Raw genomic sequence first — 14,834 nt, 5'->3', positions numbered from 1 at the left:
CTCGCCACTTTATCCTTCTACAGGGTCGCAGGCAAGCTGGAGCCTATCCCAGCTGACTACGGGTGAAAGGCGGGGTACACCCTGGACAAGTCGCCAGGTCATCACAGGGCTGACACATAGACACAGACAACCATTCACACTCACATTCACACCTACGCTCAATTTAGAGTAACCTAACCTGCATGTCTTTGGACTGTGGGGGAAACCGGAGCACCCGGAGGAAACCCACGCGGACACGGGGAGAACATGCAAACTCCACACAGAAAGGCCCTCGCCGGCCCCGGGGCTCGAACCCAGGACCTTCTTGCTGTGAGGCGACAGCACTAACCACTACACCACCGTGCCGCCCACAGTACACAATATCCAGGATATTTACAGACAATACACAATATACAAAAATATACAGAGTGCAATGTGGTACAGTATTGCAAACAAGAGTATGTTACAGGAGGTGCAAGTGGTAGAATAGTGTAATGGCAAGGATGGTTCAGGATTCATATTTATGACGTTGATGGCACGGGGGAAAAAAGCTGCTCTTCTGTCACGTGATTCTGGTATGCAGTGCTCTATAGCGCCTCCTGGAGGGGAGCAGTTGCAGTAGGGTGTGAAGGATGTGAGGGTCCGGAATGTTTTTCTCTGCTCGTTTACTGATTAGTGAAATTAATGCTCCTTTATGAACGTTTACAGTGGAGTGTTGTTAGAATTGCAGACTGAGCATGTGTGTAATTTGTAAGTGGTGTGTTCTGTGGGGTGAAAAGGCTTGTGATTAGATCATACAGGTAACTTCCTGTTTTCACTTTTGAGCTCAGACGACTGATAGAAAATGGCTTCGAATAAAGGTAAGGATCAAACTTTCCTTTACTTAAACTAACTTCGTTGCTTTGTCCTAATGGTTTATTTATGATTAGTTTGTGAGATAAAACGCAGAATGTCCTGTCACTGAGCGATGTGTTCGGATGAGTCCCGTGACTTGGAAAAGTGAAACTAATTCACGGCGCAGTGTTGTGGAAAGCTCTAAGAGAAGAGGCTCTACGAGGTTTACAGGCTGTTTATTGAATGCAGACGATTGCTGTTGTCTTCTGTAGAATCAGCTAACTGTTGTTTATCTTTTCTTCAAATAAATAATGAAGTATTCTAGTGCAGCATGACATCAATACCTCAAAAATCTCACCAAACCTCAGTGGCGCAGGTTTCATTCCAGCTTTATGGAGGTCACTGCGCTCACAGTATACAGTACAAATACAAAGTACACAAGACAGGCAGACGGACAGACAGACAGACACACACACACACAAACAGATGGACAGACGGACAAACGGACAGACAGACAAACAGACAGACAGACAAACAAACAGATGGACAGACAGACGGACAGACAGACAGACAAACGGGCAAACAGACAGACAGACAAACAAACAGACGGACAGACAGACAGACAAACAAACAGACGGACAGCCAGACAAACAGACGGACAAACAGACAGACAGACAGACAGACAGATGGACAAACAGACAGACAAACGGACAAACACACAGACAGACAAACAGGCAGACAGACAAACAGACAGACAGACAGACAGTGTAGTATAAAAATATTAAAACTTAAATCCCAACTTCTTTCTCTAACAATCAGTCAGAACATTAGATGATGGAATGAAAAGTGCATTTATTGTACATCCCAAAAATCATACGACAAAAAACAAACAAACTGATTATATCATGCAAAATAACTCTCTTTAATACCCTAAAAACCCTTCCCTTATGTTATTTTGCAGTTTAAAATGGAGTAGACTGAGAGTTGAGAACTGGACTTCAGTCATGAACTTTTTTAAAAATTATTATTATTTTCCATTCATCCATTATCTGTAGCCGCTTATCCTGTTCTACAGGGTCGCAGGCAAGCTGGAGCCTATCCCAGCTGACTACGGGCGAAAGGCGGGGTACACCCTGGACAAGTCGCCAGGTCATCACAGGGCTGACACATAGACACAGACAACCATTCACACTCACATTCACACCTACGGTCAATTTAGAGTCACCAGTTAACCTAACCTGCATGTTTTTGGACTGTGGGGGAAACCGGAGCACCCGGAGGAAACCCACACGGACACGGGGAGAACATGCAAACTCCACACAGAAAGGCCCTCATCGGCCACGGGGCTCGAACCTGGACCTTCTTGCTGTGAGGCGACAGTGCTAACCACTACACCACCATGCCGCCTATTATTATTATTATTATTCATTTCATTTATTTATTTATTTAAAAGGACATTGCACATTAATCAACAGAACTGTAAATGTGCCAGTGTTGGCCAACAGGCTAATTTTCAACTGCGGTCTTTAGGCATGATGTTTGTAGACCCATGTGACCAACTTTTGTAAGAGTCAGGTTGTTAAAAACAATAAAACCAAACATAACCGAAACAGAACAAACAAACAAACAAACAAACAACAGTAACAAAACAGAAAAGTGTTTACACATCAGACAAACCATCAAGACACTCACATCACTACAAACTGAATCAGTCTTACAAATACAGCCACTAAGACAGTCGACAGCGTAGACAGAGCAGGAGACAACATCATACATCATACCACAAACAATGCCAGAGACAACAACACCTTATAGACAGAACAAAAGATGCCACTCACTATCATACACTCTGGCAACAGACAACATTTGATTGAAAGCAAGGGAACGCCATTACTTCTGGCCCCGCCCTTTAACTCCCTCAATACATGACAGTGCATCAGACTGGTAACTGACTGATAATTCTCTTATCATGACACCTCATTGTAGGTTGTTCCCTTACTTCATCTTCTGACGCCTCCTTTTAATTTTGAATATCGCTTATGTTTCTTTCCCGAAACCCCTTTTTCTTATTTTAATTCAATTTTCTTATACCATTATTTATTACTCTTAATAATAATCAGGAATATTTGCCCCATCTACCTTTGCCATACCTGACTCCATTGTCCTCAGTTTTCATTGTGTTCACTCTACCTTGACCTCCCTTTTCAACTTTCCTTCTCTGCACATATAAAATGATGAATATACAGAGAGAGTATAACATAACTAAATCTTAAAGGTTATCTATTTTTACCTTAAAAATATCCTGTGACAGACAGGCAGGTAGATAAACACAGACAGACAGACAGACAGACAGACAGACAAACATGGATAGATGTACTTACTGAGCACTTTAATAGGAACACCTGTACACCTGCATATTCATGCAGTTATCTAATCAGCCAATCATGTGACACCAGGGCAATGCAAAAATCATGCAGATGCAGATCCATTAAAGTAATATGTAACTAATCAGCTGGGCTTGATATTACATTCTAATAAACGGGATGTTCACTGAATTACCTAACCCACCTTCCCCTAAACTATAGAAGTCATAGTCTGGTAAAGAGTTAGACCTCTGATGTGTTGAGTAAACTGTGAACTGATTTTTGTATTATCTGATTTCTGCACAGATCCAGCAAAGCAGAGGAGGAGGAATAGAAGTAAGAGTCCACCTCCATACAGTAAGTGAGAATACATCCATTCTGAAAACGCAGGCCAAAAGTATCGAAGAAAGTAGTAGTTTAAGATTATTTCACAGTCCATCTATTCTCTCTACCAGTGTTTTTCAACCACTAGGCCATGAAGTGCCATGTAGTGGGCCGTGAAGTTTTTTCCAAGTTGAAGCTAATTTTTAGTAGGGTATGATTGCTGGATTGTATCTGACATCACATCTACCTCATTAGATATGCAAGACATGAAGTGGTGGTCAGTTAAGCTCACTGTTCACAAAGTGTTACGATCACTTGATAGTCATTAAAATGCCCTACGCTTGCTTTATTTTGTTTGAATCAAACAAACTGTGAAACTGATAAGTTTCTTCTGGGTTCCCCATGAAGTGATAAAGGGTGAAAGGATAAAGGATTTTATCAAAAGTTGGCGCTTGAAACTTTCACTGCAGGGGAAGGGAGCCGAGTCAAAGAACGCTCGAGTTTGCAGTGATCACTTCGTGAACAGTTTGTAAATTCCTCTGATTTATTTAGTTTGGATTCGCAAATGACTTTTCTCACCATTGTCTGTTATTTCATGATGTTTTGAAGTTCAGGAGATGCTTACAGAGGTGCTTGAAAGTTTGTGAACCCTTTAGAATTTTTTATATTTCTGCATAGATATGACCTAAAACATCATCAGATTTTCACACAAGTCCTAAAAATAGCTAAAGAGAACCCAGTTAAACAAATGAGACAAAAATATTATACTTGGTCATTTATTTATTGAGGAAAATGATCCAATATTACATATCTGTGAGTGGCAAAAGTATGTGAACCTTTGCTTTCAGTATCTGGTGTGACCCCCTTGTGCAGCAATAACTGCAACTAAATGTTTCCGGTAACTGTTGATCAGTCCTGCACACCGGCTTGGAGGAATTTTAGCCCGTTCCTCCGTACAGAACAGCTTCAACTCTGGGATGTTGGTGGGTTTCCTCATATGAACTGCTTGCTTCAGGTCCTTCCACAACATTTCAATTGGATTAAGCTCAGGACTTTGACTTGGCCATTCCAAAACATTAACTTTATTCTTCTTTAACCATTCTTTGGTAGAATGACGTGTGTGCTTAGGGTCATTGTCTTGCCACATGACCGACCTTCTCTTGAGATTCAGTTCATGGACAGATGTCGTGATATTTTCCTTTAGAATTTGCTGGTATAATTCAGAATTCATTGTTCCATCAATGATGGCAAGCCGTCCTGGCCCAGATGCAGCAAAACAGGCCCAAACCATGATACTACCACCATCATGTTTTACAGATGGGATAAAGTTCTTCTGCTGGAATGCAGTGTTTTCCTTTCTCCAAACATAACGCTTCTCATTTAAACCAGAAAGTTCTATTTTGCTCTCATCCGTGCACAAAACATTTTTCCAATAGCCTTCTGGCTTGTCCACGTGATCTTTAGCAAACTGCAGACGAGCAGCAATGTTCTTTTTGGAGAGCAGTGGCTTTCTCCTTGCAACCCTGCCATACACACCATTGTTGTTCAGTGTTCTCCTGATGGTGGACCACAGGCGATTGCTCTAAGACAACGAGGGAGGCTCAGCCTCCTCTAAAAATGACGAACATCGTGTAGGATGAATTGCGCTAGGCTTATGTTATAGCCGACCTTATAACATTGCTATTTCAGATCCAGAATCATAGAAATATATGTGCTCAACCGAACTACAGTGCGAAATCATTCCGTTATAACTTTCCCCAGTTCGCCTAATGTGTGCGTGAGTTTCCCCCCTCGTGACAGTGCGATGCAGCCCAGCCTCAGTGGATTGGGAGCCATGTGCTTATCAGTCTCAAAATGCAAGACGATTATTGGACAAATACTGCGAAAATGCCCGCCCACGGAGTCTCACGGACTCCCAGCCTCAATGGACTTTAACGGCATTTGGGAGCTATGCGCTTTTCAATATCAAAATGCAAGACGGTTATTGGACAAATACTGCGAAAATGCCCGCCCACGGACTCCCAGCCTCACATGGGAGGGACATGGCAGTTTCCGCGAGGAGACTGGTGATTGGTGAAAGCGGCCGGATATTTTCTTTGATTGACAGCTCGTTTCAACTATAGACAGGCAGCGGTACAGTGTTGCCAGATTGGACGGTTTCCCGCCCAATTAGGCGGTTTTAAGTGCATTTTGGCGGGTTTTGAACATATTTTGGGCTGGATAACGTCAGCAGTATCTGGCAACATCAGTTCAGTCCCATGCGGATTCGCAAGTGCTGTGGTGTATTGTAAGAGATCGGCTTACATTTCGATTTCATTCATTACATACGGTTTCTACCAGCTTTTTTAGTTTGTATATATTTTCATTGTAAATAAAGTGTAAATATAGTGTTGTCAAGTTTGCTATCTTAGTTCCAGAAATGTCGTTTATTTGAGTGACTGAACTTGAACTTGAGGGGGCTAGTCAGCTAGCAAGAAAGCTGCGCACGGATGCCAAGCATTGCTGATTTAATTTTGGTGAAGCCATTTGCTAGTCTTCCTTTCGAGAAAAAAATTAAAGAGCAGGGTAGACCAACGCCTCAGATTGACTTGGTGAAAAAGGTAGGGAATAATACTCGTTCCTTTCAGCTCTCCTGGTACGAGAAAGTGAATTGGCTAACAGCAAGTGACCCACATCAACAACAGTAAATAGGCTACTTTAGTAATATGTCATGGATGGACCAAAAATATGGAATCTATTTAAAATGTTTATGCTGAGTATATTATATTGGAATATATGTTTTTCTGGATATGAATTAAACACAGCTACAATTTGGAAAACATTTTTAAACAAAAACACAGCCGAGGTCAATTTTTAAACAACATGCCACAATTTTAAAATATAAAATGTTAAAATATACCCCCCCCAATACCACCATCATGTATATTGGACAGTAGGCTAATGGGCCAAAAGAACCTGTTATTTCACAGTTTGTGACCCTGCCAACAATCAGCCAGATCAGAGGCAAGAGTATGGGCAAAATTGATGTGTTTTTTCTTTTAAAATCTGGAAATATCGTAACCGACCAGCCTCCCCTGTTTGAAAGACTACCAGCCGCCACTGTGGTGGACTCATGAACATTAACATTAGCCAGTGTGAGAGAGGCCTTCAGTTGCTTAGAAATTACCTGGTGGGATCCTTTGTGACCTCGCCGACTATTACACGCCTTGCTCTTGGAGTGATCTTTGTTGGTCGACCACTCCTGGGGAGAATTTCTGAAGCCTTATGCGCCTCGCCTCATCTATACGCTCTTGCCAGTATCTGTTGGCATTGTCGGTGACAACAAGCCACAGCACCAAGACCAGCAACACTAACGACTCCATGTCCTCCATGTTTATTGTTTACTATCCGGGTCGTGAGACTACCGCTTAAAAGCTCACTGATGTCACTGTTTGCGCTGCTTAACGACATCACGTGACGTCCACCCACTTTCGCTAACTCCACCCAATGTGTCCACCCACTTCCAGCCAGCACGGTTCAGCGCGGTTGTAGTCGAAATGCAACTCCAACAGCCCCACTCAGCTCGACTCAGTCCAACTCAGCACGGCACGGCTCAGCCGTGTTTGTAGTGGAAAAGCGGCATTTATCTACTTTTAGGACTTGTGTGAAAATCGATGATGTTTTAGGTCATATTTATGCAGAAATATAGAAAATTCTAAAGGGTTCACAAACTTTCAAGCACCACTGTAAGTCCTCATGTGTTTTGGTTTACTGTTTGATCATGGTTGCCATATTGCAAACAAATGTGTATATAATAGGCCTTTAAAGTGGTTTCTGTGGATCTTTGTGCATGATTTACCTGGAAGGGAAGAGCAGGGAGGATTGAGAATTGAGCGGCTGTGTTTAGTTTACACCCAATAATAAAACTTGTAGTGTTCTAGCAATCATCACAAAGATGCAGATGAAAAGCCCAGAAATTCCTCCTTACCCTGGCAAAAATGATACAGGATTTATCTTGTAGTGTCCTGATCCCCAGATCTTTAACCCAGTCACATATAAAAAGTTGCATGTCTTCATGCTCTTCCAGGTTTTCATGTTTGTCCATGTAGAACGATGTCTAGTAGTAGTAGTTTGAGATGTCGGGGAACTCAACGGATGGATAATTATCCAACTCATAGGAAAAATCCTTCTTTGTTAGCGTGTAAGGATCAATCCCATTGAATAGTTTCGATATCCACTTCTTGTGAGTGTACTTCTTGGTTTTAATAACTTGCTTGTTTGCTGTACATAAACATGGCAGTAACAAGAACTGTTGTGTTAATGGACCAGACTCCACTTTTGGATCATTAATCCCTTTTGACTGAGAATGCCCTGCATGCATGGCTTTATGTTGGCTTTTGGCACATCCATACAGTTTTAAATATAATACCTACAATTAAAAAATGTGGTTTTATTGCATTTATTTAATCCCTGGGCTCCCATCTGTAACAGGGAGTGATGTTGCATTCCATTAATACACTTTACAGTAGATTAGATTCTAATAGTCAAGTCAAGTCAACTTTATTGTCAAATATGCTGTACATGCTCGACATACAGCACTGATGAAATATCAGTCCTCTCTGACCCACGGTGCAAACAGGCAATGCAATAAATAAAAATAGAATAATTGAAAAAAACAAACAATATAAACAGTATAAACACTCTAGATAGGAACTAGACATGGACTAAAACACTCAAACAATATAAACAGTATAAATAAACAGTATAAACACTAGATATGTTCTCCCTAAAGGTGTGTTGGGTGGTGCTGATCTCCCTTTCTATAGCCCTCAGCTTCCCATATATTACATAGCTAGAGTTACAACTTGCTAGGTAGAACTATATAGAACTACAATAGCTAGGTAGAACTCCTGGTCTCCTGGTCGAGAGTTCGATACACTAACCACTATTCCAGCTTGCGGCAACAACAATGAAATTTAAGTAAAATGTACATGTAATGGAACAGAAACAAGGACTAGAACTGCTACTCACGTGCACATGCACAGCACCATTAGGACTAATTACCATGCACCTGTTCCAGATTAGAGTGCAATCACAGCGCACTTTTATAAGGACTCTCACTATACACAGACTTTGCAAAATATATGCGCTGTACCTCGTGTCTTGTTACTAAACCTTTTGTAGCACCATGTTGATATTCTGGTTTCTGACTCTGTTTTATATTTTGCCCTTTGTCTCCACCTTTGATATCCTGCCTGTGCCTTGCTTGACCATTGTTGCTTGACTCTGATTTTTGATCATAGATTTGGATTTGTTTGCCAGCATGTTTTTAAGTAAAACTCTTCCAGTGATTACATCTTTCTATCGCCTGCGTTTTCTGACAGATGGAGAATATCTTGCATTTATGAGTAGCCATAACAGCAATGCCTACAGAGTAAAGACTCGAGTAAAACTGCTTTTAGCTCATAAAATAAAGTCCTTTTAAGGGATTTTTTGAAGTCAATGATTACCATTCTCAATAATTGTTAGTGATTGACACCTAAACTAGGCTAGTTAAGCCTTTGTTTGATGGCATTAACATGTATTGTTAAATTGACTGCAGACTTGATCCCTTATTGTTTGTCTCTGGGGGGAAGAGGAGCACATGACTCAGTGATTTTTTTTTTTTTAAACTCTGACTCATTGTTATTAAAGGCAGAGGACACAAACTTAGTTTGTTATATGTGAAAGCTCATAGTAAAACAGTTTGTTATTGTGGGATTGCAGTGTAATACCAAAGACTGCCCAGGACCCACTTTATGGCAAGGCACTCTTTCTTGATAATGGAGTACCTCTGTTCTCTAGGCAGCAGCTTCAGGCTGAGGCATAGGATGGGTTGTTCTCCTGGCTTTCTCTGTGCTAGTACTGCCCCAATACCCACCGCTGAGGCATCTGCCTGCACCAAGAACTGTTGCTCAAAGGACTTCAGAATACTGAAGATGCACATAAATGCCTCTTGAGGGAGAAGAATGCCCTTTCATACGCCTCTGTTCATTTGATGAGGTTCTTGGCTGCCTTGCTGGTGAGGTTAGTCGGGGTGCGGCAGTTGAGGCAAAGTTAGGGATGAATCGCATGTAGGCACCCAATGAGTCTCAGGAAGGACCTGATCTGCTTTCTGGTGTGGGGCCGTGGACTGTTGTGGATCACCTCAAACTTGTCTACTTAATGTCGGACATCTCCTTTGCCAACAATGTACCCCAGGTTTTTGGTTTCAGGCCTTGCTCACTCACACTTCTTGAATATTCAGGGTTAGCCTAGCCTCCTGAATTCACCAAAGGACCCTGCGGAGTTGCTAGAGATGTTCCTTTTAGGAGCTATTGAAGATGACCACATCATCCAGGTAGGTCTCACAACAGTTTTTACAGCCTTGTGGCACATGGTCCATGAGGTGCTGGAATGTGGCCGGTGCCCAATGGAGCCTAAACCACATGACAGTGAACTGGAATAAGCCAGTGGGGAGCCTGAAGGCAGTGTACTCCCAAGACTTCTCTTCCAGTGCCACCTGGCAGTACCTCTTGCAGAGGTCCAAAGTTGTAATGAAGCTGACCTTGCTAATCCTCTCCAGAAGGTCATCAATGAATGGCATTGGGTAGGTATTGAGCCAGGAGATGGCATTGAGCCATACATTGTCCTGAAGTCCATACATATCCTGAAGGACCCATAATTCTTGCGACAATAACAACTGAACTACTGCATTCACTGGTTAATTGTTCAGTAACCCCCAGATCCCTCATTGTTTGGATCTCCTCTTTCAGCCCAGGCACCAGGTGCTCAGGCACTCAATATGGCTGCTGCCATCTGGAGGTGGAGTCCTTAAGATGAATTCTCTGCTCCAGCACCTCAGTCCAGCCAGGTCTCTGCTGGAACAGGGCTGGAAAGTTAGTGAGCACCTGCTGGAGCTCAGTGCTCTGGTCACTCCAGATGCTCCAGGCTCACACTCTTCTACTGCTGCCAGGCCTCCAGGTCATCTTCACTGTACTCCTCTTCACCCACCTTCCGCATCATCATTACCATCCCATCAGCAGTCTGCTTCTCTTTTCACTATTTCATCAGATTCCAGGGGTCCCAAAAAAGAAGATGGCACTGATGAGTAGACTGCTGTGCTAACTGCTCTGACCATACTTTCTTTCTTGTTTGCTTTTTTTTAGTTATTCAGGTGGTTTGTTTTTAGACATTTTTTAGCTATTCAGTATGGCAATGGTGATTAGATATAATAGAAATACCTTTATTTCTATTGGTCACCAATCTACTCACATACTGACATTTTTAACTCTGGACCCAGCCAAGCCGAGGGAGATCTTGAGGGAGAACAAAAGGTTGCAGCCCTAACTGACGACCTTGAGGGAAACGAGTGGCATCAGGAACAGGCTGTGGGCTCATGCACATTGTGCACCCATGCCCAGTATCCTGCTAGCCAGTGTTCAATCCGTCGAGAACAAGCTTGATGACCTCAGGGCCAGAGTCAAGTTCCAGAGGGACATTCGGGACTGCACTCTTCTCTGCATCATTGAGATATAACTGAACCCTGTGGTACCAGACCACACAGTACAGCTGGCAGGATTTTTGGTTTACCATATGGACAGAACAATGGAGTCAGGGAAGGCAAGAGGAGGTGGTGTGTGTCTGATGGTGAATAACAGATGGTGCGCTCGTGCAAGCATTTCTTCTCTCACATGCTCATGTTCACCCAACCTGGAACTTCTGAGCATTATATGTTGCCCTTTCTATCTTCCACGAGAATTCACCTCTGTCATAGTCAGCACCATTTATATTCCGCCTCAGGCGGACATGGACACTGCCTTGTGTGAGCTACACGAGACCCTCATTCAACACATGATAAACCACTGGGATGCTGCATTGTGGTGGGGGATGTTAACAGTGCCAACCTTAAACTCGCACTTCCAACCCTCCACCAACACATCACTTGCCCTATCAGGGGAAATAGGACTTTGGACCACTGTTACACTCCGCTCAGGGACTGTTATAAGGCAAAGTCCCTGCGGGACTTTGGGAAATCAGATCATGCTGCCATCTTCCTCACTCCTGTTTACAAACAGAGACTGAAACAGGAAGCCCCCAGTTGTGAGGGAGGTCACTCGCTGGACAGACCTATCAGAAGCCGCCCTGCAGGACGCCTTGGATGACACAGACTGGGACGTGTTCTGGTGCAGCTCTGATGACATCAACATGTTTATGGAAGTGGTTGTGGGATTTATCGGGAAACTAGTGGACAACACAGTTCACAAAACCACCATCAGGACGTTTCCCAATCTGAAGCCATGGTTGAATAAAACCATCCACAACACTCTGAGATTGTGCACCGCCACCTATAAGGCAGGGCTTGCTATCGGAAACCTGGACCAATACAGTAAAGCTGCATCTTACAGCGTGTGCAGAGCAGTAAAGGAGGCGAAGCAGAATTGTGGGAGCAAACTAGAGTCACAGCTACAACAAAGGGACACTAGAAGCCTCTGGAAGGGACTTGGGACAATAATGGACTACAAAAAAACACCCCACAATGACAAATGCAGATGCATCACTGGCAGATGAGCTGAACACATTTTATGCTCACTTTGAGGCTGCAGCTAGCACTACTGTAAATAACAGTATGAATAGCAACATGCACATAGAGAGTGCCGGTGAGGGGGTCATTTTCATCATCACAGAACACACCATGAGGAATGTCTTTAGGAGAGTGAATGCCAGGAAGGTATCAGGACCTGATGGCATCTCTGGTAGGGTCCTGAGAGCCTGTGCAGACCAGCTAGCACTGGTGTTCACAGAGATCTTCAACCTCTCCCTGGGTCAGGCAATGATTCCCAGGTGCTTCAAGCAGTCAATTATTGTTTTTGTCCCGAAGAAACAATAGCCAGCTTGTCCTAATGATTACTGCCCAGTAGCACTGACCTCAGATGTGATGAAGTGCTTTGAAAGACTGGTCAGAGACTTCATTACCTCTTCACTTCCTCCCAACTTGGACCCACTATAGTTTGCCTACTAGTCTAATTGTTCGACTGATGACAGCGTCACACATCTCCTGCACACAGCTCTCAGCCACCTTGACTCTAGGAGGGGGAATTATGTTAAGATGCTGTTTGTAGACTGTAGTTCTGCATTCAGCACAATAATCCCCTCAAAGCTCTTCATGAAGTTGAAGGATCTGGGACTCAGCCCATTACTGTGTCAATGGATCCTGAACTTCCTTTTGGATATACCATAAGCAATAAGGGTGGGGAAACCTGTCTTTTCCTGCCCCCCATAACCCTTAGCACTAGAGCCCCCCAGGGATGTGTTTTGAGCCTCCTGAGGGGTGCATAAGCGTACTCTTGGCGCCGGTCCCAAGACCGGATAAATTGGAGAGGGTTGCGTCAGGAAGGGCATCCGGCGTAAAACTGTGCCAAATCTAACATGTGGAATGAAAAGAGAAATACCATACCGGATCGGTCGGGGCCCGGGTTAACAACGACCGCCTCCAGTACTGTTGGTCAACAGGGTGCCGGTGGAAAGTGTGCTACTGTTGCGCCAAAATGGAGAAGGAGAAAGAGAGGGGGGAGGCGTGTTAGGAGAGAGCATGAAAGATGGAAGGGAAGGAGCTTAGCATTGAGGGTAGGAACACTGAATGTGGGAACATTGATTGGCAGAGCGAGAGAGAGTTAGCAGGTATGATGGAAAGAAGAAAGCTGGACATTTTGTGTGTGCAGGAAATGAGGTGGAAAGGAAGCAAGGCCAAGAACATTGGAGATGGATGCAAGTTGTTTTATTATGTAGTCGATGGAAAGAGAAATGGTGTTGGTATTGTTTTGAGGGGAGAGTTGGTCAACAGTGTGATTGATGTGAAGAGGGTGTCAGATAGAATGATAGGCATGAAGTTGGAGATTCAAGGAGTGGTAATCAATGTTGTATGTGCGTCCACCCCTCAGGTTGGATGTGAGAATGAAGAGAAAGCGTCTTTCTGGGAAAAGATGGATGAAGTGGTAGAAAGTATACCGAGGGAGGAGCGCGTGCTGATAGGAGCAGATTTCAACAGACATGTTGGCAAGGGAAACAGAGGAGATGAGGATGTGATGGGCAGATATGGTGTAAGAGAGAGAAATGTGGAAGGGCAAATGGTGGTTGATTTTTCAAAGAGGATGAATTTGGCAATAGTCAATACATACTTTGAGAAGAAAGAGGAGCACAGGGTGACGTTTAAGAGTGGAGGAAGATATACATAGGTGGACTACATACTCTGCAGAAGGGGTAACCTGGAGGAGATTGGAGACTGTAAAGTGATGGCAGGGGAGAGTGTAGCTAGACAACATCAAGTGGTCGTGTGCAGGATGTGCTTGAAAGTGAAAAAGAGGAAGCGTGAAATAGTGGAGCCAAAGATTAAGTGGTGGAAACTAAAAGAGGTTGAACATCAGAAGGAGTTTAGGGAAGAAATGAGATGAGCATTGAGTGGTCATGGAAGTCTGCCAAAAGATTGGAATACTACTGCTGTACTAGTAAGAGAGGCTGAAGGAAGGTGCTAGGGTGGTCATTGGGAAGGAGGAAGGAAGACAAGGAGACATGGTGGTGGAACAAAGAAGTGCAGGAAATTATGAAAGAGAAGAGGCTAGCAAAGAAGAATTGGGATGATCAGAGAGACAAGGAAAGCAGGCGGTTATACAGAGAGACAAGACAGAAGGCAAAAAGAGCAGTAGCGAAGGCGAAAGCAGATGCATACCAGGAGTTGTACGAAAGACTGGAGACCAAAGAAGGAGAGAAAGACCTGTACAGACTAGCTAGGCAGAGAATCAGGGAAGTGAGGGATGTACAGCAGGTAAGAGTGATGAAAGATGTAAATGGAAATGTGCTGACAAACAAAGAGAGTGTATTAAGAAGGTGGAAAGAGTACTTTGAGGATTTATTAAATGAGGAGAATCCAAGAGAGAAAAGGTCAGATTCACTGGAGACAGAATCAGGAAGCAGAGTTGGTTAGTAAGGATGAGGTGAGGGCAGCCATGAAAAGAATGAAGCCTGGGAAAGCAGTTGGACCAGATGGTATCCCGATTGAGGCTTGGAGATGTTTGGGTGAGATGGCTGTGGAGTTCCTAACGAGATTGTTTAATAAGATTCTAAAGAATAAGAAAATGCCAAATGAATGGAGAAAGAGTGTGCTAATTCCAATATACAAGAATAAGGGAGATGTACAGAGCTGCAGTAATTATAGAGGAATAAAATTGATGAGCCACACCATGAAGCTATGGGAAAGGGTATTGGAGGCAAGATTGAGAAGAGAGGTAGCAATCTATGAACAGCAGTACGGGTTTATGCCAAGGAAGAGCATGTCGGATG

At 43.5% G+C, this 14,834-nt stretch overlaps 1 protein-coding gene across 1 annotated transcript in view; it reads left to right on the top strand.

The window, feature by feature from the left end:
• Window positions 1–587: 587 nt before the first annotated feature.
• LOC132885426 (GTPase IMAP family member 8-like) overlaps window positions 588–14,834 on the top strand; it is a 35,227-nt gene continuing 20,980 nt past the window's right edge. Inside the window, exons 1-2 of the mRNA XM_060920087.1 lie at window positions 588–839; window positions 3,483–3,533. Coding sequence (XP_060776070.1) covers window positions 824–839; window positions 3,483–3,533 — 67 coding nt within the window. The 5' untranslated portion in view covers window positions 588–823. The remainder of the gene's footprint in view (window positions 840–3,482; window positions 3,534–14,834) is intronic.

This window comes from Neoarius graeffei, chromosome 4 (genome assembly GCF_027579695.1).
Source record: "Neoarius graeffei isolate fNeoGra1 chromosome 4, fNeoGra1.pri, whole genome shotgun sequence".
Taxonomy (NCBI): domain Eukaryota; kingdom Metazoa; phylum Chordata; class Actinopteri; order Siluriformes; family Ariidae; genus Neoarius; species Neoarius graeffei.
The sequence above is the reverse complement of the archived record's forward strand: the minus strand, read 5'-3'. Positions and strand labels throughout refer to the sequence as shown.